Source organism: Branchiostoma lanceolatum, chromosome 3 (genome assembly GCF_035083965.1).
Source record: "Branchiostoma lanceolatum isolate klBraLanc5 chromosome 3, klBraLanc5.hap2, whole genome shotgun sequence".
NCBI lineage: Eukaryota > Metazoa > Chordata > Leptocardii > Amphioxiformes > Branchiostomatidae > Branchiostoma > Branchiostoma lanceolatum.
This window is the reverse complement of record NC_089724.1, coordinates 11,188,359-11,216,358: the sequence shown is the minus strand read 5'-3', so window position 1 is coordinate 11,216,358 and position 28,000 is coordinate 11,188,359. Positions and strand designations below refer to the sequence as shown.

General features: G+C 39.3%; 2 protein-coding genes across 10 annotated transcripts; one reads left to right on the top strand and one right to left on the bottom strand.

The window, feature by feature from the left end:
* The first annotated feature begins 4 nt into the window (after nucleotides 1–4).
* On the top strand, nucleotides 5–15,426 carry LOC136430230 (uncharacterized). Of its 9 annotated transcripts, none has more exons than XM_066420645.1 (9): nucleotides 5–169; nucleotides 5,601–5,612; nucleotides 5,868–5,908; nucleotides 9,221–9,319; nucleotides 9,781–9,872; nucleotides 10,263–10,322; nucleotides 10,485–10,610; nucleotides 11,486–11,599; nucleotides 12,237–15,426. In XM_066420645.1, the coding sequence occupies exons 1-8, from the start codon at nucleotides 52–54 to the stop codon at nucleotides 11,580–11,582; spliced, it is 645 nt and encodes a 214-aa protein (XP_066276742.1). In that variant the 5' UTR covers nucleotides 5–51; the 3' UTR covers nucleotides 11,583–11,599; nucleotides 12,237–15,426. The 9 variants fall into 9 exon arrangements, with proteins under 9 accessions (XP_066276742.1, XP_066276739.1, XP_066276738.1 ...); XM_066420642.1 differs by having other exon boundaries at nucleotides 10,209–10,322; nucleotides 11,486–11,595; XM_066420641.1 differs by having other exon boundaries at nucleotides 10,209–10,322.
* On the bottom strand, nucleotides 14,828–27,945 carry LOC136430227 (RNA cytidine acetyltransferase-like). Its single transcript, XM_066420638.1, has 27 exons — nucleotides 27,747–27,945; nucleotides 27,196–27,338; nucleotides 26,601–26,692; nucleotides 26,085–26,256; nucleotides 25,777–25,899; nucleotides 25,421–25,482; nucleotides 25,085–25,199; nucleotides 24,795–24,902; nucleotides 24,468–24,601; nucleotides 24,073–24,166; nucleotides 23,829–23,927; nucleotides 23,349–23,485; nucleotides 22,910–23,049; nucleotides 22,442–22,592; nucleotides 21,762–21,858; nucleotides 20,981–21,097; nucleotides 20,462–20,638; nucleotides 19,994–20,107; nucleotides 19,459–19,592; nucleotides 19,236–19,284; nucleotides 18,245–18,341; nucleotides 17,749–17,859; nucleotides 17,239–17,408; nucleotides 16,735–16,854; nucleotides 16,340–16,512; nucleotides 15,941–16,021; nucleotides 14,828–15,704 (listed from the first exon to the last, which is right to left on the bottom strand). Exons 2-27 carry the CDS (start codon nucleotides 27,301–27,303, stop codon nucleotides 15,608–15,610), a joined length of 3,072 nt encoding a protein of 1,023 aa, XP_066276735.1. The 5' UTR covers nucleotides 27,304–27,338; nucleotides 27,747–27,945; the 3' UTR covers nucleotides 14,828–15,607.
* Between the last annotated feature and the right edge of the window lie 55 nt (nucleotides 27,946–28,000).

Sequence of the window (28,000 nt, the reverse complement as noted above, 5' to 3'; positions counted from 1 at the left end):
AGCGCCCTAACATACAGAGCTTCGGAAAGAACACACTCGCACAGTGCCAACATGTCGTCCGGGCCAGCACAGCTTTTCGTGGGTCGTCTGTCCAAGGACTGCCGAGTCAGGGACCTGGAAGACATCTTTGAGGCATACGGACGTCTGCTGAGATGCGACATCAAGTATGGTACGTCCTCACCATGTTCTGAAGTGGAGATTGTCTTTTGTTATGATGATTTGCCCGGTGTAGTTCGGTGCGAAAGTGGGGGGCGTGATCCGTTTTGGAACCGAACCGTTCGGAGCCACGGTTAGCTCGTCATGAAGTTCAACAGGTGGGGTGGATTTTCAGCTTTACGGCTCTCCCCAACCGAACTTATGACTGAAAGTTATGTTATTTATAAATTCTGTACCACTTCACATGACAGCCGTGTCCTCTGGGTATCGCAGAAACCGTAAACAGAACAGAAACATGCAAACATATGCGGGGAGATCCTATCGTCATAATTGTCTGCCGCGCGGAGTTTAGAAATTAGAGACCCGCGTAGTTTTTGTCAAATTAAACACCACATCTGATTGCCTGCACCTGGCATTCACCCAGAAAAAATGTCATAATTTTGTTTTAATGGTATTTTGTTGTACTACATTTGTACTAGAGGTTAGTATTTAAAACAATGAACCTTAATGCCCCATATGTTAAAGTCACGGGTACCATACGGGGCAATTTTCTCCGGCCGGTCAAATGAAGATTTTCTTGTTTGGTTCGTCCTTTACTGCTTATATAATCACAAATGTCAAGGCCTGTTATATAATAGTGTTTTGTGATGATTTGGCAGTAAACCGACCAAAGTTTTCCATGTTTTTATCTTCATTAAGTCCACGACCTCATTTGTGGTACATTTTTTTTACACTGCTATATTTTGAAATAGCATGGTAACAAACACTCCTGGCTGAGAAGATTCAGTCGATCTCTATTGGTTTACATGTTGATTTATTTTTGGGTCAGGAAGTATGGTAGGATTCTGTTGTAGGAGTGAAAGCGTGGTGTGCAAACATTCCCCAATGACAGGGGAGGGATCATTGATGGTAGAGGGGGATAGATTATTTGGGAATCAACCAGTATATATGCATAGTCTGATGGTGTGATATAATCCTATCAATCCATTCATCCAGATATGGCATTATTGCTTACATATTTTGGTTTATATAGTGTATATTGTTTTCGTCATATATTAAGTTTCTGTCGCAAAAAAACTGTTTAAAGTTACTTGTGGATAATAGTGAGCATGCAGGTAGCGACAGGTGCTTTCAGTTTTATGCCTTGATGTTTTATGATGTAATGTTAGAACCTACTTAATTGTGATGACCAATTATGAAATGAGCAGGGACAGAAAGCCTGGTGATAATAAATGTAATGAAATTCCTTGTATTTTATTTCGCATCTTGTCTGGAGCAAATTTTTCTGCACTATGTATTATTCAGAGTAACCCTAGAGGCTGGTATGAGTGAAATGTAATTGGCCTGTTTGCAATAAGTTCAATGGGTCTTGTCTAGACGAGTGATTAAACCTAAAGGCTTCCAAATGTAAGCTCTTAACTCTTACACTGTAGCTGAAAGCATACTAGTACTCCTGTGCACGTTGCAAGGGTTCACTAGTGTCATGATAGTGGCAATGATGTGCAAGTATGGCTAAAAAGCGGTGGATCTTTTACTCAATTTCAGCTTTTGCATTCAAGATTTTTGAACCACAACTTTTGCTTTCAAAAGTAAGTTCATACAATGCCTAGAGTTGTTGAATTGTCCATTGATGTTGACCATACACTATACGTTAAAACGGATACTGAGTGTGAGTGAGTGATACTTGACCATGAAGTCCCATTTGGGTACATCTAAATTTGCAGATAAACAAACAAACAAACAATCAATCAGTCTACACGGCAAATTGATCAGCAAAGCCACCTTTATTTTTGACAAATTAAAAGCAAAGAAAAATGATTGTCTCTACTCAAATCCTATCGTGCATTTTTGAGAATTGGAATTCAAACATGCCAATTTCCTAATAGCCCTATGTAGCAGAATATCAGAGCCACTTGTACTTGGCACAATGCATGATATAGTATATTTTAATGAGGTCCAACTTACTGTAAATCATTTTCTTTCATCAAAGTTCAGAAAATGATTGAGGTTCTTTGTCCATTTTGTTGAAAGCAATTGCAATTTGAAGCTGTCTTTCAATCAACATTGCAGAATGTGATTGGCAAGCGTCCACATGTCCTGGTTTTATTCTGATCCACAAATAAGTCCTTGGGTCGAAAAATATTTGTCCAGTGCACCATGCATGTCAATAGGTGCCTAAGTCGGGAGCAAAATATACTGTTCCCAGAAATACTGTGGCCTTGTGAGGTTGCCTGAAGTCATGGTCACATATCAAAGTCAGATTCCCTTCATGACCTCATGGCTTCTACCACAGTTGAAACGCGAAGCAGCTGGTTTGCACCAGGGGTGGCCCAGTGTTTCTGGTAGGTTGTAAGATTGGGGTTGGCAGAGATGAAGTGATCTAGGTTTACTGTTGATACCCAGCAAGGACATTCCCTTCTTGTAAGTCCGTTGAAATGTGTGACTTTTCACGCTTAATGTCTGGCCTTTTAAATCCATGTTTCTAGATAGCTTTTCATCCTTAATCTCCTGCAGACAAGAAAATTCAATTTATATGGTAAAATTTCAATTGAAATTATCATTCATGAAATTGATAACTTTTCACAGAGCATTGAAATAGGCTACTTTCAGGCATCTTTTGGGCATCTGAGGGTTGATTTTGTGTTAGCTGCCACGCCCATATGTGGACATTTGTTTTTGATAAGTCCCTGATTCTATCTGGGCCAGAGGTAGCCAGTTTCACTGGACCATGGTGCTTGTAATCATTGGTGACACCAATCCTGCCCTATATATCTTCAGCAGTTAGCAATTTACATAATCTTTTTTTTTTCAATAGCTGATTGAAAAAAACCCTCACTACCCTAGTATGTTTTTTTTATTACCACAATTAACTTTTTTTCTGAAGGACCGTCCCTACCAACCTCATTTATTCCACTTCAAAAAGTCCTGTTTTCTCTGCTTGGTTGGAATGAAAAGAACAATCATTCATTGGTCAAGGGACTGTTGATTAGAAATTGATTGAGTTAGGGACTTCCCTTGGGGTGATTAATCATCGTGGTTGTGCGATTTACAAGTCCATAGTACATATATTGCCATGACACCACAGGTACAGCCAAAACTTCAAGTTCAGTGCATGTTATATTCTAGTGCTGTTTAAGACTCATACATTGGGCTTTCCATTTGAATTTGTATTATGACTCTAAGGTTCGACAAAGGTTAAACATGGTTTTTCAAACTTGTAATCCCTCATGTCAGATTAGCACCCTTCTGTTTACAGCCAAGTCTAGGCACCCCAGGCATTAGAGAAACATAGGCTCAGATTTCATGTATTTGGACACCACATTCCTGGGATGCACCTGCTGCATGGGTGTCAGGATCCTCGCGCATCTTGCAGGATCAGCAAGGACGGCTGAGGGCTTTAAGGACAACCTCGGGTCCAAAATAGAACCTTCCAAGTGTGATATGCCATGTATGCGCATAGTCTGTAGTGTTTGCCAGAGACACTTCCTTGAGAATTCTTTGTTTGATGGATAGAAATCAAATAATCAAGGCTGAATGAGTGAGTGTATGGTATAGCTCATAACATAAACATCTCTTTCATAGTCAATGCTTCATGGGGGGGGGGGATACTATATATTCTTCATCATTTGCAATCAAGAACTAGAGTTCCACGACCTCATACCTTCGCCAAATGATTTTAACCTTTTTGACTGACGTATCAGGAGTGTTTCTCATCAATTATAAATCATACCAGTTGATCTTCTTCACCCAAAAAACAAAAGTATGAGCTTAACAAAGAAGGTTATGCTAACAAAGTAACATGAATTATGCAAATGAGGTCCTTATTAGCATAATTTGATTCAACGATGTTCACATTCACATAACTTCCAAATGACACAAGTATGAAATTGGCATCATTTACCTGTATGGAACTATAGTAGTTTCTTATTAATTATGCAAATTAGGCCTACATTTGCATATCTTTTATCTATCAAAAGTCCTCAGTAACAAATGTCACATATTTCAATAGTCATATCATGGAACACAGCGGGTTTTTAAAATTGTCTCATTAATTATGCAAATTAGAATCTGATTTGCATAATTCTCGTCCAATCAGACAAAGCATCACGTAAGCTATCTACATACCAGAAATCATTAACATCCATTTAGCCCATCTTGAGTTATAGTATTTTCTCATTAATTATGCAAATGAGGTCTTCATTTGCATAATTCATATCTATTAATATTTCTCTCTTCTTCAGTTACATATGTCACATGTTTGAGTGTCCTACCATGGAATTTGGCGGCTGTATAAACTTTCCTCATTAATTATGCAAATTAGATAATGATTTACATAATAAGTATCTAATCATGTACGTCATCACTCAAGCTATCTACTTACCAAAATTCATGACCATCCATCAAGCCCTTCTTGAGTTATTCCCTTTCAAAGTCTTAACCAAAACCTGCTCCTGCAGTTCCAAAAAAGCCGCTAGGGGGCCCAAACCCATACCATTTACTCTCTGCCCATAGAGCTATCTACCACTCAAAAATCAGTTTCATAGCATGTCCAGAACACGAGATATCAGAACAGGAAGTTGCGCTGCAGTACCGTAACAAGCCGCTAGGGGACCCAAAATCTAATCATTTCCTAGTCTCATCAAGACCTACCTACCTACCAAATATCAAGACAATCCATCCAAGCCTTCTCGAGTTATGCTGTACATTACACACACACACACACAAACTCTACCCTCTGCATAACCTTCTCGGCGAAGGTAATTACAGACAGAGTTACTTGTATGTGTAGGTGTAGGTGTACATGTACATGTATGTGTATCACGTACGGATCTAGATGCTATAGTCCATATACATATTTGTATATATACTCTATACACACTTTTTGGAAAAGAGTGTCAAAGCACTTAAGAGACTACTATCTAACAAAAAAAAGCAAATACAATTGTTGAAATATAACTTGATTTACAGTAGTGGCTATAAAAGGCTACATGTACATTTGATCATTGTAATCAAACAGGATCAATGTCATTTTGTCAATCGTTTAATGGCCTGGGATCTGCGAGGTCATTGTATCTGGCCTGACCTGAGTACAACATAGTTGTTGCTAGCTAGATTAAAAAAAAAGCTCAAGGAGCTCTGTTTCAAAATTGTTGCCAATTCTGTATATTTGCCTTGGCAGTCAGTCAAAGTACCATATTCCCCCAGTGTACACATTTCTTTACTCAGACTGACTGATGGACTTCTGTATTAAAAGACAGATTGCAAAAAGTTTAAAAGTTTCTATACATGTACATCTGTTTTCTGGATTTTAGGTATGTACTATACTAGACTGTATTTCACTTTTCATATTTACATTCATATGCAATTTGATAATGTTTATTTGTACCTTGTTACAGCATGTAAAAGTAACAGTAGTCTTTTCTTTCCTTTCTTGCACCTTACAGGCATATCAATGGGTAAGTACATTACGTTTAATATGTTTGTGTTCTGCAATTTGTTCAATAATATTAATGTCCTCATGCCTTGTAGCTAAAAGAAGCAAAAAGTTTATGATGTATGTTGCATATACAATGTAAATTATATATATTACTTATTAGTTAGTTTTAGCATGAAAAAAGCATGTTGTTAATGATGTTTTACCACACTTAAGAGTCATTTATATTTATATTAGCCATGATTTATTTTGATAAACTGTTGTTTTCTTGTTACAGCTTATGCCTTTATTGACTATGAAGATCGGAGGGATGCAGAGGTAGGAAAAATTTCCCTTCCAAGACAATTACAAAAAATCTTCCTTGTGTAGATTTCTATGTTAAATGCAAAAATTATTTTTTAGTTTGATATTGTAATCCCAAACATACAAACTTGCATTGGATGAAACTTTTTCACAAATTCTGACTTACCGGTAACTGTTTATTTTGAGTGTCAGCACATTACATGTAGATTTGAAAGCATAGACTACAGCTTTATAATTTCGTTCAGAACAAAGAACTAGCAAATTTTAGCATCTGTAAGTCTTGTATGTATGTCATTACATATTGCTGAATCTTTTTCGCAGATTTTTTGTTGAAAACATCATTCAGCAGAGTATCAGATCTCATATTATAAAATCATGTTTCTCATTGTCGTGGCAAATATCTTTAATGTAATTATATACATGTGTATATAGGGTATTCCTACTTTTGCTGAAAATTGGTTCACTATATCAAAACAATACACAACTTTTCTCTGACTTCAAAAGTACAAAGTCCTTTCATCACTATCTGAAAAAGCTGTAATTTGTCTAGCTGAAGAATATTTTCTGGCTGTGTGTGGGTGGTGTTGTTTGTGTTAAGCTCATGCATGTTTTTGAGGCACTGATAATACGTACATGTTGTAGTATTTGTATGGTGGTGGCTAGATATAGATTTGTACCTTTCTGATAACTATGATAATATTGAGTGGTAGTTTTGTTGATTGGTACATATTTGTAGAATAGACAGATTGTATACGTAAGTCTGCCACACAAAGCCTTGAGGCCTGCTTTTTTTTTGAAGTTGTGTCACTGGGTGAATATGGGTGATACCAAGCAAGAGTGGGGGTGCTAACCAATTATTCTCAACAGAATCAGTGCCGTCTTCCTTTGCAATCTATAGCATAGCCTACCCACCCTACCTGCCATTGAATGGTTGGGCCCGAGCAACCGTGCCGACCGGCCGCTACCCGATTCCGCCCGTCGCACTCTGCTCGCCTACCTACCCATGATTCCTTGGTGCCCACAACAGTATGTGCACGATGCTGTCGTGATCATGTGATGGGATTTATGTGTACATATCATGATCATGTGACCTGTGGACAGGGACCCAAACTGTGGCCTTAATACTCCTGAATTAGTATCCTAACCCTTAAGCACCAGAGACCAAAGCCCTGCTTTATCTGATCACCTACATTATAAAAGGATATAGATAATAACAAGGCAACCGCTGATCATGAAAGACCTATACATAGTTTTCAAAATATTATTAGGTAACCATGACAGAACCACAGTTGACTCTACTTCACCCCTCACAAAATCCTCCAGATGCAGACCGAGAGCCAGAACTGCAGGAATAATTCCTCTCTATAAAATAATTGACCTATTCTTAACTGGGCACAAGCAGACATGTAGGTTGCATGTACTTAGTTGGAGCAAGTGCAAAATCAAACAGGGTGTGATGGTAAGATCTTCTACCCTTGAGTTGATTATACATTAAATTATTACTTGTCTCCTAGAAAGTTGATTTGGTAGAGTGCATATCATAAAAAGCCACAGGTGTGCTTTACAAGATCACATGAAAGAAATTCCTGGAGTCGCAATGAATAGTACATTTGTTTTGTGTCGAGCAATATTACTCCCATAAAATTAGATGATAAAAATTAAATCTCTTTGTTTGACCACCTGTGTTTGAAATTGAAATATGTTTTTGAATAGTTAAATGTATGAAATAATGTATGCATCATGTCTGGAGAAATGATGATTGTCTTCTGCAGTTCAACCACAATTTCGTACTGTGAAATATGGAGGGGGAAGGTCGAAGGTTTTTGGTGCTGTAACTCAAGTAGAAGTTGCTTGAATAAGTATGTAGGTGTATTGTAATATGTAATACTAGTATTGTTACAACTTATAGCCCTGGTTGCTTTCCCATCGATGTGAGTAAAAACTCTGCAGCATTGCTGAAATAGTCAAGACCAGGACTTGCATCTGTCTCTGTGTGCAGTCACTGTTCTTTACAATACAAAACTTAAAAGATGTATGTACTCTTACTGCAGTTATCACAAAACAACTTGTATGTGATCAGGCATAGTGGGAGCTTTGCCTCTGGAGCTTAGGGGTGTTTGGCATTTGGAGATGATTGTTTCAATTTGAAAAGAGAACAAAAATGGCTTTTACATTAAAGTTTTGTCAAAATTTTTTATCCTAAGGCAGAACATTTTGCAGAGAGTATATATGTTTAGTTTCAACTTTGCTGTTGCTGTTCTACGTTACATGTATCTATTGTACAAAGTAATAAGAATGGTGACTTGCTCCATAATTGCAATCTTTCTTGTCTGGAATTAGAAAAGTCCCATTCTCTACTTCTGTGTCAAAAGGGAAAAATAAGAAACTAATAAGTAAAAAAACAAACCAGGCCATTTGAGTACATAGGTTGTTGGAAAATGATACATCCCAGTTGGGTTTCTTGTCTCCTTCCATGGTCACTCACAGAAAAACACACAGTCACAGACATTCCTGACCAGCTTACAAAAGAATCTTGTAGTGGTTGATTTGAAAGTTGCTGCAAACATCAGTACATGTAGGAGAAGCAATGTTGGGTCTGTTCTGTTTGAGAAGGATAATAATATACACACCAGGGTGACTACATGTTTGTCAACTGAAGACTGCACAGAAATGTGGCCTGTAGATACAAAATAACATATCTATATTTAGTGCCTGTAAACAAATCTGTTGATCACAATTTGGCCTCGATCAGAACATTTCCAATGTTGCTTTTTCTAAAATACACTGACTGACGTAAGAATTTTTGAAAAATAGTAGTATCAAAAATCATGTCTTCCCAGGCCTATACTTAATGTAGATAGGTACAAAATGCACTTGAAGATAAAGCCAAGACAAGTTTAAATTGCCAAGAATATGTGTTTTTTGTATGTTTTTGTATGTGGTTGCTGGGTAGAAACTGTGACATCGACCAATCAATTTCAATTTGTGTGACTAGTTTAAGCAAGTAGGCATTTATTGAAATTTTCCCGATAGAATAATTGTAGGTGTCATGTCATTAAGTCTGATGACTCTATAACAGCATTCGTCCAACTCATTTTGAAAAAGTTATTGTCAGACTCTGAACTAAATCCTGTTTCAAAAACTTACAATCTTGAAATTCCTTGAATTGAATAATATACATTTGAATCTATAAACTTGGTGAATTGCTTAATATGTATCAAACTCCAATCGTTTGCTGTCAATTCTGATCAGACTTCAACACATGTTGGTCCATTGCCTATCTTGCACCATGTGCGATGTCTGTTTGTCTCCTGTGTATGTTGATAGGATGCGATAAAGTACGAGAACGGGCGGGAAATCCGCGGCTCCAGCATTGTGGTGGAGTGGGCACGTGGACCCAGCAGGCGGCACGGGTCAGGGGGAAGGGTAGGTGTTCTACAGAGAAAATTGACACATTTTGGTATATTTGGTTAACTTGAAAAATAAATGTTTCTGAAGATGTAGACATCTTGTTAATCTTTTATACAATTTGTGACACATTTTTATTGTATATAAGATACAGTAGTGTTACATTCATGGCGAAAGGAAATGCTTTGATATATTCTATTTACACTTCACTGACAATGTAGCAAACTGCCTGATGATGGTGAATGCAGCATATGAAATATCCTGTCAGTGGTGTCTTTACTTTAGTGCACTCAGACTTAGCCGTTTGGCACCCGATTCCCAATTACTTACAGAGTTAGGCAACAGGGAGAAGGTTAACATGGGTGAAGGTTCACCATAGTTTGAAGTTCTGTCCCAAGTGGATAAATGCAATGAAAGCATTCTCACCTGTTCCATGGATTCAATTACTGATCATTATATTATGATGTCTGCTGTTCCAGTTTGAGGAAGAGTGTTTCCGATGCCATAGGCCAGGACACTGGGCACGAGATTGTCCCGACTCACGGGACTTCCGCTACGGTGGCAATCGCAGGTAAGACATTCTTTCCACATGTATACTCCATGATCATCTATGAGAATTTTGTTTGACTAGAAATGTCCATGAATACTCTCGACTAACAACTACTATAAATTCAACTACAGATCTTACGTTAGCAACTCATTTGTAGGTTGGTTTTCATCATTATGTAATATTCAGTGAACTATCAACCTTGAAGTTTTTTCGCCTACTGAGAAACTAAGAATGAAGCAAGTTTATTGGTCCAGCATTAGTGTACTTTGGTCATCCCTCAGATAGCCTCCTTGCCTGTCCTTTTAATGGGGTGTTGTTGTGCTGTTCCTATATCTTTTCCCACTCCTTTGGGAGCAGGTCATACAGCTATTCCCGTTCTCGCTCACCCTCCCCTTACTACCACTCCAGAAGGTCACACAGGTCAAGATCCAGGTCACCGTCCAGGAGGTCAAAGTCACCGTCACGTAGGAGGTGAGTTGATTTTATAGATTCAGAAGATACAGTTGTTATCATGTAGCTTTCTATGAATTTATAATTGTCCATTCATCCTCCCTTGCAACAAAGTGGATGAGAACAGTCGACACAGGAATAATTATTATTTCCATGTTTGTCATCCTTAACGTCTTCCTGAAGATCGTGGACACACTCCCGCTCGAGGTCCCGGTCCCGCTCATATTCTCCGTATTACCGTAGGCGGCGCTCAGACTCCTACATGAGGTCACGGAGCAGGTCAAGATCGCGGTCGTACTCTCGTAGCAGGTATGACTGTTGACGCAACCATGGCCACTGCCTGCTCTTTCACAAAGGAATGTGGAATGACTTCTAACCATGTTTTTTATAGGGGCAGTTTCCTTGGTCTAACATCCTGTTACAGAGTGTATATTTGTATGCCAGCTGCAGTCATGAAGAAACATGTTGTTGATTTGTTTTGTATCTAATTCTGGTTTTAATTCCTGCAAGTGTTGTCTGTGCGATGCCGTTACTGCCTGGTTTGCCTGCAGTAGTGCACCTAATAACTCTACTGGTCACACGGTTTGGATAACAGGGTTCTCAGATCCACTCACATTTTTTGTATTGCAGATTTGCATCTACTGGAAGAATACAACCGTTCTTCTCTATGCATGTACTGAAGGCAACAGTCACAGTGCAGACATTGCCAAGTACATGTTTGTCCTGTAATATACGTTCAAATTTGGAACAAAGTGTACCATTAGATGGTCAAATCCTGGGCACGTTGCTCCTAAATGTCATGAATGGTCAAACACACTTACCTGCTGACCACGTATTAGTCTATTTGCAGTATAGCTTTTTGCCAGGCATCTATGAGTGTTGAAGCTATTAAGTGTAGCACCACTATGCCTGAAATGACAGATTGACACAATGTGCCAAAACGCATGGATAAGCTACAGCAGTGGACTTTGCTACTTGAGGTGTACACTATTTTCCTTCCTTCAGACTGTCCGATATGACAGGATGATGGTTTTGAGAGGTTTTCCAGAAAAATTTATTGAAAGACTGGTATGTGCACCCACCAAGAAGTTGAGATTGTCATCTGGCCTTTTAATGTTATTACAAGCAATTTCAGGTCAATAGAATTCAGCCTGTAATCCTGTCTCTGCTTACTGTGATTGTAGGAGAGAGTACCGCTCCAAGTCTCCTGATCGGAGTCGTAGCCGCAGCAGAAGTAGATCAGCAAGCCGCAGTGTCAGCAGAAGTCGTAGCAGGTCATGAGGATCCCTGGAAGGTTGGTATGTATCTCATATGTCTCTTAAGGTCTGTCTGGGAAACATTTCTAGCTTTTGGTGGGGCTACTGGACTTTTGAATTTTGTTTTGTTTTAATCGCATTTGTTTACATATACAGTAGGTTCCGCATATCTGCATAGCCCATTTGTCAGTGCAAGTTATACAACTTCCCAAAATATACGACTGTCTGAAATAGCGATATTGACGTCCCGAAAGAGGGGGGGGGGCGAATAGGATTTTGAGCAAGGCACACAAACACACTCACGATATCGCAACTTTATTTTCAAAATTTTAATCAAAGTACAATCCGACCTTTCTGACTATCTTAACATCACCATATTGGATTAAATGCGCGATCTATTTTGTTCAGATAAGCCTGAACTGTGTGGGAAACTCCTGCCAAATAGATAAACTCCCGCCATGTTGATGTCAAATGCACCGATATTAATTGTTTGCAAGCATAACAATAGCAAGAAACAAAAGAGTGCGATTGTAGAACGGTAGACGACGTCCCCACTGCTGAAACTACAATGCAAAGTGAACCCAAATTTTAGACCTAATACAAGTGAAGGACTTTTGGAGTGAAAGAGAAAAATACCTGCTTGGAATTCACCATGTCTTTTGTTAACCCCTGTCCCCAGGTGACACTCAGGTGGACACAGGTGACAGCTGCCATGACACAGACGAGTGCCCGTCAACAGTTCTGTTTCATCCCAAGACCTTCACACCCGTTTCTGTCTCAACGGGATTCTTTCATTTTGTGCCACAGTCTTGGGAAAGGGATCCCCCTTCAAGAAAAACTATAGGAAAATGCACAGTTAGAGATGCTGTGTCCAATACACATCCTCACATGTTCTGGTACACTGAGATTATAAGACACCTGCTTTTACATGTGAATAGCAACATTAGAAAGTAGAATTCACGACCTTTACAAAACTAGCCTTGCATCACAAAATATTTTGTGTTTGACAACACATGTACCTGTTATTTGTACATGTATCAGACAGTGAAAAATAGGCAGCTGCAGAGTCATGTGAAATCAGTCAAGTGTAGGTGTCTACACGAATGTGTTCTGTATTTCCTCATCTTTTAACATGCATATGGTTTTTTGAAAATTAGGATGTTTCTCCCATGTTACTTTGTGGTCTGTGTTAGCAATGTATTATTGGTAGTATTCTAAAATGACTTTACTCTTCTGAGTAGAGGAAATACAGTATGGTTACCTATAGTAGTGTGACTTTGTATTATTACAAGTCTGATATACATGACTTGTACAATAAAAGGGCTGTACTCATTCTGTAATTTTACATCTTTTGTTCTTAACCCTATTTTGTGCAATTTAAGGGAAATGTATTTATCTGTTATAATTGATCAAAATATTAAATAGAAAGATGATAATCTTTGTTTGGGATGGATAAGCAAGATTGTGACAGCAGGTGTGAAAATGGCCCAAAGAAACTTGTAGAATGTTATCACCTTGTTGATATCTAGCAGGCAAGTGAGTTTGCAGAGAAAAATGCAGAATAACAAATCTAGAGCATAAAGGGTTTTGTTTTAGGTTTTGTTTTTAGTACATAAATTGTACTAAAATTTTTAGATAAATGCAATGCCATTTTCACACTTCTGTGCTCATGATGCTTCCTTGTCTTCCCAGTGAAAAGAAATTGTAGATAAATGAACATTTAAACAGTATAATGTTATTATGCATGAGCTTATTATCTTTACAAAAATGTAAGTACGAAGAACTTTATTTAATCCAATAATCATTATTGCAATATACAGGATTATTATTATAATTGATATCATGTAGTTCTTGTAGGCTTTGAATATGCATAATGTATGTTTTGTTTCATGTATGACATGTACAATGTTTATGTAGTGCAGCTCCCCATGTCTCAGAAATGTTGTACACACAGACTGCCTTTGTGATGAAAGGAAGTTCAGAATACTTCCTACACACCACACATGTACGTACACCTACCAATAAGTGCCATTGTAGCTTTGTGCCATCATGGGTGAAAAATGATGGGAGATCTATTTCAGGACTCGGATGCTGATAAAGTACAAGTATGAGTTATGATTATAGGCGGCCATGCTGTTGTTACATTCACATACTCGTACATCTATTATGCATGTCATAGTGTGGATTGTATGTAACAGGTGCAGGTGCGTATGTGTATGAAATTTACATGATGTGTACATTTGTATATTACATTTGTAAGTGCTGCTGATTAGCAAAGGGTAAGGAAGTTACAAGCTGTTTTTTTTATTATAGGTACACATATGTACCAGTCTTAATGGCATGACTAATTCATGGTAGTGCATAATTTGTTATACAAGTGTATGTAGCTTGGTTACATGTAGGTTCATGTAGAATTGTATGTGTTGACATTAAATCTGGCACAGGTTACTTTTTAGGAAAGTTCATAGTTGTGTTATGTTCATGTATCTTGCTTTTCAAGATACTAGTAAGGCTCCCATATGCTAGGATACTGTGTATTTTTTAATCACTTCGTGCTACCACACTGAGAAAGTTGTGAAATTGTGGTGCATATACTGTACTGTGCAAGTCTTTATACTCAACTGCTACCTCTTCTGGTGTAATTTTGGTTTAATTAAAAGGAAAAGACCAATACATGTAAGCCATTCTGGCAAACAGCTCCAGTGTAGTACGCTCCCACTGTCTGTGTACTTTCCTTTTTTGGGCCTGTAGGGTGTATCAAAACCTTATCAATTCAGAAAGTTTGGTAAGGACTTTTGACGTTAATAGATGATTTTGGTACCTATATGGCAGATTGCATGTTAGTGCTGATTGATAGAACCATTAACAGGACATAGTTTTTCAATAGAGCATCACTTGCTACGGTAAGGCTAAACATTTGTATTAACCATGATTTGAGGGTGCAATATCATGGCATTTTGATATTTTAGACCTTCAACATTTACTCTATTTTGCATGTTTTGAAATTCAGCATTTTGCTACGATCAATGTCTCTCGCTATATATTGTAGGTTCCTTGGACCAACTTACAGGTTTTCTTTCTGTTAGTCACCTCTTCCACTGCTGTCAGTGCCAAACTTCAGCAACCTTCCACTTCAACACAGGTTCATGTTTAGCCTTATACTAAGTGTGACAGTTAAGTTTATGATGTTTAAAATTTGGAGGGATTCTTGCCAGGAATACTGCCACAGTTAATACCCAGGAGATAAAAAATTAAGGTGTTCAGACACAATTTGAATTGTACAGTAATTCTGTTTAATTACCAACTTTTATCAAATAAATCTGATTGTGAGCATTGTACAATGTACATGTAAATCAATAAGTTTTTCACAGTTCCATTATGGGAACAGTTTTGTGATATCCAACCAGTTTTGCCCTTTTTGAATGCCAAATCCTCAGTAAAATCAAAAGGATATCATACATAGCATAAACACAGACAAAATACAATGTCATGTACATTGTTTGTGTTTACAGTCAAGATGGACCTACTTGCTCTAAATACTCGAGGAGAGGTTGGTACTGTAACAGTTTAAAGTCACACACTTTTGTTTTCATCTTGTTGTTCTATCTACATTGTACAAGTACCAGGTCTATAGCAAAGCTGATAAACCTCTAACTCTTAATCACAATGTGGAACCTTGTATACAACTACCCATGTATACAATGTTGAAGGAATGCAGTGTTCAGACATGTTAGCCAAGTTTCAAAGTAAAATTCAAAGTCTAATGGCCATGGAGCTATCTTGATGTAAACTGTTTTCAGTCAGGTTACACAGATATTTTTGTAATCAAGTGACTTCTTTCAATAAAGGATGTACCTTGAAGTATGGAATACTGTTTCTTCATTGTTAAACTTAACACTTAATTTGATATGCGTAACAATTTACTAACAAAGGATAATGATGATATTGAGACCTTTGATATGAATGAAATGGTCAACAATTGTGTCAGTCTTAAAAGTTGACAGTTCAATATTAGAATGGCCTAACACAAAACCACTTAACTCGTAAAAATCAAGTCTTTTTGAACTTCTTGTCTTTCTTGAACTTCTTGGGTTTCTTCTTTGTTGACTCTGGTGTGGGCGCTGCCTCTTCTTTTCTCTTCTTTCCACTGTGAAAGGGTTATGAGAAATGCCATATTTTATAAGTTTGTTGTAAATTCTATTGGGACATACCAAAACTACCTAGAACCTTGCTAGTGTTTACAACATAAATTGAAACTGTTTCAACAAGTGTGACTAAAGAAAATAGCATGTGTTTCATTGAAGGTCATTCAAAACTATTGGTACTCTGTATGTGTTTGTGTATGTGTACAATGTATGTGTACAGAAGCAATCTACAACATACCTGGCCACACTGACAACCCCACTCTTCAGCCCGCTGGTCAGAGCTGACTCCCACTCTGTCTCAGACCCCTTGATAACATATCTGTTATGACACAAAGCTTTCAATTAATTTTGGGCTCTTGTTTAACACATAATAAACTTGATAATGCTATCATAAAGTATGCATTTTCAAGGCATTAAAAGACATTGAAATAAGCTGCAAAACAAGAACAAAAAGAGCTATCAGCTGGCGATTGTTCTGCTTTAATTCTATTGTCCTCATGACATTCCTATTTTAAAGTGACCAATCATGAGAACTGCAAATGGTCTATTGAATCAAAACATTTAATTTTAATGCATTCACAAAATTAAAAAAAATATGTTTTGCAATGGCTATACACAAAAGGGTAAGATATCCTACTTCTCAAGGTCCAGATCCTTCAGTTTTTTCAGTTCCTTCTTCTGTTTGTCCTCAAGCTCCTTAGCTGCGTCTGCCAGTTCAGTCTGCAGGGACTGTGCTGTGGGCTCCATCACTACTTCTTTGGGTGCCAAGAGTTCACTTTCAACAGCCTGCTCCTCAATACTGCTCAGGAACTGGAATTAGGATTGATGACAGTTACCATTACTTTGGTTTTTACTTTCACAGGTACAAAGTTTCTGAGCCACAAATATAGTCAGATACTACAATACCCTACAGAAACAATGAGTCTATATAAGTGTGTCTCACACATTCATTGCCCACAGTTTCTTCCCCTTCGTGTGTTAACAAACAAAACATTCCTGAAAAACCTGAACATGAATGACAGTAACACCGACCTGTACAATCTTCCTGACCAGCCTGTTGAACAGCCCCATCACCTGCGAGGCCGGCAGTTCCAGCTCTCTCTCCAGGTCATCCACAGTCTTGTGCTGTAGGCCCAACCCTAACAGGATGGCCTGGTGGAGACAAATTGATGGAAACAAAACATATAAGATTATCTAAGTGTGACAAGTCTTCAAATAGCGAAAAAATGACTGGTTATTAAATGAAAGACCTTTATGGTACATTTGTGCTCCGAGGGGCTAGGTACAGGTCATCTAACGTGTGACCTAACTGGCTAAGACTAATTAAAGGTAAAAAAATAGAAAAATATATTTTGATTTACATGTGAGCAAGGAAAGCTTAGAAATATCTTGTTCTGTTGAATGAAGAGTGAAACAATTTTTTGTTAATGCATAACATATTTCTTCAGATTAATCATACAATACCTTGGCAGCTGTGTTTAAGCCTACATGGCTATCACACAGTTTTGCAAAGTATACTATCCCCAGCCCACTTACCGACTGTGCCACAGACAGAGACATGCCCAGTTTCTGTAGGAAGTACATCCTGGCCAGGGCAGGCAGCAGGTCCATGATCAGGTGGTAGTCCACCATGTTCCTGGAGTACAAGTCCAGTCTCTTCAGGTCATACTGGGTCAGGTGGGCATACAGATCACCCTGGGTAAGGACTGGACAGGAGAAAGATGCAAGAGTATAATCACTAACCTAAGAGTCAATCTTAGATTCATGTGGTATAAAAGGCAAAAGAATCATTCTCATACAAAAAAAACAGCACATTATAATGAATGAATGAATGAAGACCTTTATTGTACAATTTTGCCACACTGGGCAAAGTACAGGTCATAACAAAACATGTTAAAGATTAATATCTACAAAATAAACTAACATTGAATGAATTCAACTTCTCACTTTTTTTGTTATAGTAGAGATAAAAGAACATATATGTTTTTTTAATGAAGGGTTTGTCTAGTTGCATTACGAATATAAATTTGGAAGAACAGGCCATACCCGATGCACCAGTCTTGACACCTTTCTTAGTCTGTAAGATGCTGAGGCTCAGGGAGGGCTGGAAGGTGCGGAACTGGTACGACAGCAGGGACAGGAAACGCCGCCGGAAGTCTGGGGGAAAAGAAGTTATCATGATTTTTTTTCACATGGGAAATTAGCAGATCAATAAGTAATTTTTTAAGCTGACAAGCTGTGTTTTTTGTGGAAACTCATGTTAATCAATATCAACTTGAGAAGTTAGCAAAACAAACGAACATGACTTGTACTAAGACAGAACGGCAGCACATAAACTGTATACTTGCAAGTGTTACAAAATGAATTGTGCAGAATATTTTGTTGTACCTCTACTGAGAGGAATGCCTTTAGGCCCTGAGAGGTCACAACATGACAAACCACTTGGACCATTTAACTTTAGAGACTTCTTCAATTCTAAATCCTCTCCAGGAAAGGGAAAGTCTGGTTCTGACCACCAATGTTAAACATATCATTGCATTACCTGTCCAGAAGGCAGAGAGCCAGTCTGTGTCCTGGTCCTCATCATCTTCCTGTATCCTCTTCAACATTATACAGGAGTGTTCACCTGTCAGGTCATTCTGGGTAGGGGAAAAACTAAGTTTACAACCAAACAATGTCCAGTTTTCAATGTTTATTAAAGAAAGAACACGTTTAAATTTACCAGCTCAGATCCTTACACTGACAAAGTGTAAAAGGCAAAGCAACATAAGTAAGGGACATGTAATTAATCAATTTTCCCTGTACTTGAGAGTCACTCAAGTAAACTAAGATTTGCAGATTAAGACTCCTTAGTGCATAACTAGGCATATAACCATTACATATCTGTAACAGGACCTCTCCTTGGTGCTGAACTGATTATCACTAACTATTACATATCTGACAGGGCCTTTCCTTAGTGCTGAACTGGTATCACCAACTATCACATTCTGTGACAGGACCTTTCCTTGGTCCTGAAATGAGTATCACCAACTATTACATACTGTGGCAGGACCTCTCCTTGGTACTGAACCGAGTATCCCCAACTAGTGTATATCTGTGACAGGACCTCTCCTTGGTACTGAACTGATTATCACAACTATTACATGTCTGTGACAGGGTCTATCCTTAGTCCTGAAATAAGTATCCTCAACTAGTGCATATCACTGACAGGACCTCTCCTTGATACTGCATTGGGTATCACCAACTATTACATAACTGTGACAGGACCTCTCACTAATCCTTGGTCCTGAAATGAGTATCCACAACTAGTACATATCTGTGACAGGACTTCTCCTTGGTACTGAACAGATTATCAACTATGTGACATGATCTCTCTTTGGTACTGAACTGATTATCAACTATTACCTATCTGTGACAGGACCTTTCCCTGCTTTATTTTTGCTCATGAATGATATCAAAGACATATGATTAGTGCATTAAAGATATTCATGTGTGCATTTGTTACAAATGTAAACAAATCGGTGAACACTTACAGGAGTCTGCCTCAGATAGACTGGAGCATAGCCTGCCTTCTTCCAGAACCTACAAAAACATGCAACAAAGTTGTAAAGGTAGAGTAGATACTCAGATGCTGCAGCATTTACCATTTGCCATGATAATTGACAAAACACTGTTGTTGAAAATAAAACCAGATCTATAGTAAAAGGCTAACATGACAAAATAGACAGCTTTTGAGTTCCCCCAAACCAGTCTTACTTGAGCAGGGGCGTGGTCAACCCATAGGACACGCCCAGGTAGTCCAGCCTCTCCGCCGGTCTCTCGCTCAGTTTGGACAGCAGGGGTGGCAGGTTCTTCCTGGGGCCGAGTTTCTCCTCCAACAGAGACACAGTCTAGAACAGAACACTTCAAGTGTCAACTTTTGCACAGGATTCAACTTATAGCACTCTGTACTAGAATCTATATATCCTTTCCTCTGTATATGAAAGTAATAAAGTTCCCTTATCTTGGCTAGATGAGGCCAAGTTATTCTGATGCCATGAAACTTGGATTAAATTCACTGTAGAAAATGGCAGCAGCGGCACAAAACTGCAACCTTTGGAGAGTTTGCTGCCGGTTCCACCTATGCAACAATGGTCTAAGGTAAGGTACCTTGGTTAAAAATACTGACTAAGGCATGTAGCTTTTCCCTGGGAGGACTGGCTTTGTTTAAAGATAGAATTAAAAGTAGCTGCCTTTTGAGTCATGTCTTATTCACCATGGCTTGGATGGGTATAAAGTTCTACACATATACCTCCTTGTCCACAGCAGGCAGCCCCTGTGCAGTGCCTGCGTCCTCGGCCAGACTGGGGATCTTCCCCTGGTAGTACATGTCCAGCTGCTGCAGGGCTCGCATCCCATAACCCATCTGGAACAAAGATAGGGAGTTATGAAACTATGATCTTTCATGTACACTATCAAAAATACACTGATAGATAAAGAATGCTGAAGGCTCAATCATTAGATGACTTTGACATAAAGACTGAAAGCCCCACTTGTGTATAGAGAAACATTTCAAATGACAATGAAAATCTACCAGCAGTGAGATGTTCTTAATACAAATTCAACCTACTGCTGCCTAACTCCGTAACCAATAGGAAATTGGGGTTCCAAATGGCTAATTCAGAGTGCTAAAGGTTAACAGACATGGTGATATACAGATATAGATCTGTTGTGTATCTATATCTGTATAGTGATCAGACAAGTGCTGGACAGCACTTACCCCTTGGTAATCTGGATGAGTGGCTATTCTGACAACCCTGCCACCAGACAGACTGGCAAACTCTGTGTCCTGGAACTGCTGGGAGACTGTCCAGGGTATGAGGTCACCTGATGCCCTCTTGCCACGACTCAGACCTGACATGATGCTCTGTTTGGAGATCTCTCCCTCCAAACACACCTGGATAAAGGGATGGATGGATGGATGATTAGAGTCATTTGTTATGAAATTAATTATGCAAAATAAAGTATGCTTAAGACCCTAACACACCATGCATCATAGGATTCATACAGCGAATACGTCCCTAAACTGCAACTAAGACACCTATACTTTAACATGTACTTAAGGTTGGTTGCAAGCAGTTGATTAAAAGACACATATTCTTCTGTCAGAATGATAAGCCCTAAAGTGATTTAGAAGCCTTTCCTTGCAAGTCTGACATGTTCTACAAATGGTATCTAAAAACCAATACTACAAGTACACAACATCTTGTCAACAGTGGTGTCACTACACAGGCCCTACCTGTACTACACACAGCACTTCCGGCAGCGCTGCTTGGTCAGGGTTCACAGGTGGCAGCAGCACAAACAGGTGGTGAGCTGGAGCATCTGACAGCATCTGGAGGTCGTTAGGAGTGTTCTGGAAACATACAGGTGCAAACCATGCCCGGTTAGTCCCTGTAAGTCTTAGTAAAAAACTGACCAAAACTTTTTTTTTTATAAAAAGGAACCAAGTGCCTGTTTGGTCCCTTTTTATAAAAGTTGTGGGGTCGAGTGGCGTAACGGCAGGATTTTCGACTCAGAACCAAGGGGTTCCGGGTTCGAATCCCCTGCTGCCACCGATCTTGTGTCTTTGGGAAAAAATGCACTTAACACGATTTTCCCCACTCCACCCAAGTGTAAAAACGGGTACATTATGTGTGTGGGTCACGACATCAGCAATAGCTGCCTGTGTCCCACGTGTATTGCACTGTTGCAATTCCAATAAATCCAAATCCACATCCAAGTGCCAATTATGAATATGGCAAAATCTATACTCCTGTTTTGCAACCTTAGTCTATTTTCATGTTCCAAGTTGATGCTACTAAATGTGTATAATACTTTTTTCTCCTGCACAACTATTCAACCAAAGCTGACTAAAATATTGATGTAATATACTCTTTTAGAAAACTGGCATCAGAATTTGCAGAGTACTTTCAATATCTTACACATTTTCATAACCTTTTTGTGGGATGGTCAACAGACCTTGGCCTGTGAACATTAACAGTAGTACAGATGCATAATTGATATAATCAAAAGTTTACCTTGTAATGTGCAGACACATATATGGACATGATCCTCTGTAGGAAGGCCTCAGATGCCTTGTGGTAGCAGAACAGAGTGTCTCTGTTCACATAGTATGTGGGGAGGGGTTAAGGAATAGAAACATACAAGCAAAGAGACACTTGCACAAACATATAAATCTGTCACAGATATGTAATAGTTAGTGGTACCCAGTTCAGTACCAAGGAGAGGTCCTGTCACAGATATGTGATAGTTGTGATATTCAGTTCAGTAACGAGGAGAGGTCCTACCCAGTTCAGTACCAAGGAGAGGTCCTGTCACAGATATGTAATAGTTGTGATATTTAGTTCAGTAACGAGGAGAGGTCCTGTCACAGATATGTGATAGTTGTGATATTCAGTTCAGTACCAAGGAGAGGTCCTACCCAGTTCAGTACCAAGGAGAGGTCCTGTCACAGACATGTAATAGTTGATAATCAGTTCAGCACCAAGGAGAGGTCCTATCACAAGTATGGAATAGTTAGTGATACCCAGTTCAGCACTATATATTTCTAGAGTGCCATTGCTCTCTTCTACAATATCATCCCAAAATTCAAAACTCTTTAGATCAGAATTCTTGCCAGACAGTAACATGCTTTTCCCTATCTTTACCCCACCTGCTGTCCTTGTAATTATTGTGTTAACATGCATGAAGAGGATATAGGTCACAGCTGGCCGGGATGGGGCAGCCAGAGTGCACCCTGGGAACACTGGACACGTCCAGACACAGCAGGCGGTTCAGCCAGGCTTCCACCGGATCCCCGCCGGCATAACGGATGGACTCGTTCAGCACCAGCTCATGCAGGGTCCGGCCTTGGGGAGGAAATTTACATATAGTTTCTATGCTGTTTACATTCTTACTATATCTTACACATTCATCATGCATCAATTAATGTCAAAAGCTTCTTGAAACTTTGAGATGCAGTGGTTATGACAATAATAAAACCCATCTTTCTTTGATCTATTGTCATTAGATACTGCATACATCATAACGTTTGTATCATTGAATTTGTGAATACAGAGTTACGAAATCTCGCACATTTTCTGTAAGATTGCCTTTCAGGTTGTTTTGATCTTATCATGTTCAAGAGAAGACTAAGCAGACGAGAAATAGTTCATAAGACATTCACCTGTAGCACTGGCCCCGCCCTCAGACTTGGTTGCCATGGCAGCAGCAGCCTTAGCTTCTGCGTTACCCCCAAAGGTCGCGTTCTGCTGTCTGAGCTGCTGAATCAGCTTCAGGGACAGGGACCTTCCTGTGCCCTCGTATCTGTGGGGGATTTGACAAGTGTTTTCTTCTGTCTTCTGTCTGAATAACACACCCACCACTTTGGATACTGTTTACAAGTGTTTAGGTAAGCTGGTAGTTGACAGTGATGTTCTAAAAACTTCAGCTGCTTTAGTAAATACAAAAAAAGAGCTATGATCTTTTAGAAAAGATCCATGCATTTATCACACAGTGAAGAAAATTAAACCTCACAAATGATATCTATTTAATACAGTATCTTATCAGAACATATCCAATCAGACTGTGCTTTGACCAATGAAAAATGCCTAGCGAATACACACCCATTGACAGTAGAAGCCATGAAGACCAGGTAAGGTCCCATAAGACTCTTCACCAGGGGGAGGGGGATGGCAGCCGCCTCGTCAATCACCACCAGCTCCGCCTGCCCCAGCTTCTGGGCATCGCTGGGGTGGAGGTACTGTGGAGGGGAATGAGTCAAACTAACAATTAACAACCATTCCAGATTCATTAACCCAGGTTTAACATTTTTCCTAGTTTCCTACAACGATTGTGAAGAGGGATTCACCACCAACCATGATAGGAGAACCATAGACAACAATCTGAGTTAGATATGTAGGGCCTAGGTGTAACAAGTTTTCTACTAAAATACAGTCATATGCCACTACAAGCCTGAAAAGCTGATGTGTCAAGCCAAAAGCCAGGTATGCTGGTCGAACATACAGTTATCAAATATACAGACCTACTTACTCTGATCTATAGAAAACAAGATTTATGTAAAAACGAAGCACCCAACTCTTTACCTGTACGGTCTGTCTGTGTTCTCTGTAGATGTTGACTCTGACCACAGCCTTGTGGAAGTCTGGGTTTGTGGACTGGACAAGCTCATAGTCCATGTGTTCCTGTGTAGTAAATAAAATGATGTACTTGTGATCTGTCTCCAGTTCTTGCCAGATAACAATTCAAATAAAAGTTCTTCAATCTTTGAAGAGATTTTGAAAGCAAAATTGTCCAATCAATGGCTATGGACTTGAGGGAAACACTTACCTGGTAGTCCAGGGCATCGAATCCCTTGAAGACAAACTCAAACAGTGTGTTCAGGTTCTCAGGGCTGGGAGATGTCACAAAGATGTTGGAGTAGCTGCAACAGAACAGGACATTTACATTTCTGTATGTATTTTATGGTACGAGGGTTAGCTCTTTTTTTCAGAAAATACATGTAGCTGATAGAGCTTGAGTTTTGTGTTTTGCAACACTGCAATCTTTGTCCAACTTGTGTCACTTAACCTGTGCCATTCTTGACACATTAAGATCAGCCTGTACCAAAGTACATATGATACAATACTTGTTTCGTCAATGAATGCATGACACCTAGCACTGCACACAGGTACTGCAAGACCTCCAAAATGCAGGTGTGAGGTTAGTGGCTAGCAGTACATTACCTAAATGCCACAGCCCCTGCTATGGCCAGTCCCAGTGCCGCTGACTTGCCTCGTCCCCTGGCTGCTGTCATGGCAACAGTGCTCCTCAACGTCTTTTCTGAGATGGCTTCAATAAACTTCAGTAGAGCCTTGGCCTATTGAGTCAGCAGGAAAACAAAGTATACTGAAAAGACCCATTATGCAATGTGGATTGAAAAAAAGAAGAAAGCACAACAAGAAAAATACTTTCAGCTAGGAGCAAGTCACTAAACTTAAAGCCGTACCATCACACTGCTAACATTAAGATGGATTTTGTAATGGCTATGTCCGTACGTAGTAAGTCCTTACCTGGTCTAGAGTTTTACAGCAGTTGACCAGTGAGCCCACAGGCTGGGTGTCCTGCAGGGACTCCTTCAGGCCCTTCAGTTCCACCTCTGCAGGGCTCAGGGAGTCCTCCTGGGGAGAAGTGCAGACATCAGTAAAGCCGGTACAGAGCACTGATCATGTCTTTAAAATAGACTATCATGTACAAACTGTAGGTAGGGTATTACATGTGCATAGGGCTGCTATAATTCTGTTTGGAAACTTGATATACAAGAAATGTCTTCAAGACTGACAGAGTGCAGGTTGTGACTGACCTTTGACCTGGACGGCACAGCTGAAATGTTGAGGATGTGTGAGGAGACAGGGAGGATGTTCAGCTGATCGTCTATCACCATACAGGTCTCACAGGACGACAGGGACAGCAGGAACCTGGGAAAAGTCAAGGTATACTTATTCAACACCATGTCTGTAGTTGCAAACAGCTGGAAAGCCAAGAACAATCTACATGTATCAGATGAAAGAATAACTGATCGTCAAAAGTTGGTATTCTTATCATTTAACATAGATGTACACTTAACATTAAAAAAACAGTCCTTTCCCTGAAAAAGATAAGTGGTCAAATACAAAAAAAAAAAAAGAGACAAAATCACCTTTCATTGAATCTGCCCACCACATCTCTGTGTGCCTCTGTTCTGTACCGGGAATGTACATCCTGCGATGTAAAAATGGAGACTAGCATTAACTTGTGTTCAATGGAATATACTGTTAAACTCTTCATTTCAACAACTCCAGGACACATGCTATACTAGGTATAGTGTATTGTATTTAGTATTTGAGAAAGACCATACTTTCATTTTCAATGCCCAAAACATGTTCAAATCAGATACATACACACAGACACACACACACACACAACACACACACACACACTTACTAATACACAAAGATTGTACATTGTACATGTCCTAGTATGCTACCCCATCCTAGTATTCTCCAGCCCACCTACCATAGCCATGGTATACAGCTGTCTGAGTGAGTTCATACTCCTAAGCAGAAGACAGGCGATGCCTCCGCCCTCCACTGTTTCAATAGTTCTGCACAATAGGTTGGGTGTCAGTGCTTCAAAGTCCTATCGGAATGAAAGAATGCATGAGTATCATCTTTTTACCTTCAAACAACCTTGAAAATCCACAAAACCCGTAAGTTTCATTTCTATCTTTATTTATGCAGACTAAATTGAGAATCAAACCAAATGTGTCCTACAAAAACACTCTCATTTACTCTCATACAAGATGTTAAGAGTTGTATGTTTACCTGTAACACACACATGCCATATGTGTTTCCCAGAATCTTGTGGGTCTCAGCATAGTAACAGTAGCGGACATTTGTGGCAGCTATGAACAGTTCAAATGGGTCGTCTTCCTTCACATCCAGGGTTCCGTTCCTGATCTTCTTCTGAAGCTGTTTCATTCTCTTCTTACGATGTCTGTAAGGAGAGAAAAAATAGATAAAAACTACTTTACACGATGCATGTATCAACTACTGCAGCAGCAGAAAACAGTGGACTACTACTATCAATATGAGAAATTTTGCTTGCTGTCTTCTACACTATTTTCCCCATACACTGGTAGACCAGGTCTATACAAGTATAAAAATGGGTAAGTTTACAAATGAAACATTGCTACACAAGAATCCATGAAGCTGGGAATAGAAGTTCAGCCTTTACTTTTTATGCTTGAATCAACAAATATCAAGAGGGACTTATTTACAGCTGCAGATGTTATCATTACAACAATATGTCTTGTTATCATAAGCTGGGTGATGACTTACGTGCTGAATCCAAGCTCCTTCTTGTAACACCATAAAACTGAAGGTCGTGCCTTGACTTGTGCCTTAGACAGCATGTGGTGCAGGATCACTACCTGTGGTGGTGTGAAATGGCAACAGGGTCAGATTTACTAGGACCCCGTTCATACTAAATCGCGCAAATCGCGAAATCGGCGATTTGCGCGATTTAGTATGAACGGGGTATAGATCCAAGCAGAGATTCGGCTCCGGCTGGTTTTTGACACGTTTTTAGATGTTTTTCTGGGGCATTCTACTTTGTACTGTTTCCTTTATACCCGCTGGAAGAAACGCATCAAAAACCAGCTGGAGTCAAAACTCTGCTTGGAGAGTAGTCAGATTCAGCATTTCTAGATTTCTGCATGAATTTCTTTTTCCTCAGGAGCATGAATTACTTACTCCTTTTGACAAATAATATCAATTTACTTCAAACTGTTGTATCCTAAATAAAAGCTGCTATTCAACAAATGACATGACTTGTACCACAAAGCGTACAAATGTACTTGTATAACAAACCTCTTCAGTGGCCGATACAAGAAACTAGTCATCATGCTTGCAAGTTGTAACTCTCCATACGTACCTGGTCTTTGCCCTTGTCACCCACGATGACAAACAGGCCTCTGTGATGTTGTACCACCCCATTCTCTATCAGCACACGGATCCTGTTGTCAACCTTCTTCAGTACCATCTTGGATGACTATGGTGTCCAGCACAGCACTAGTGCTGAGATGTAAGATTACATGTAATCAGCAAAATGCACTACTGCATGTCTCTGGTCTTGGACTCTTAATTCATACAAATAAATGAATTCAAAAGAAATCCCCGTCGATAAAGCTGTAGACAAGATAAAATGCACACACAAATCTGTCTTTTTATGCGTTAGAAAAGTGAACAGATTATTTGAAATTTGCATACACTTTGTCAGTGTTAAAAACGTCTTTGATATACCCAAGGAATTATTTATCTCAAATGTTACGAAGTCGGTAAATCTCTAGATTTACAGCACCGTATAATGAAGATAATACAGCTGCAAGGAACTGAAAACTTACATTCTCGACAAAACATTACGATTCTTTATACCAAGGTAAACTTGGGTGGGAGGGGGGCAGCACAAAACAAAATATTTGATACCTTTCCTCTGCAAACAGCAGAATACTGCGTGACGTCGTTTCCTCCTTTACACTATCAGTCGGTCTTGGGCCAGTTTTGATATTATAGGAAAACCAGATCCTGTTAAATCCTCCGGTAAAATACAGAGAAACGCGTCCAAACACGCACGTCTTCACGTCTGCACATGTGCTGCTACCACATGACCTTTGACCTAACCAATGACCTGGTTATCCTTATAATATCGGACGACCGACTGTCCGACGAGGAGGGTCTGC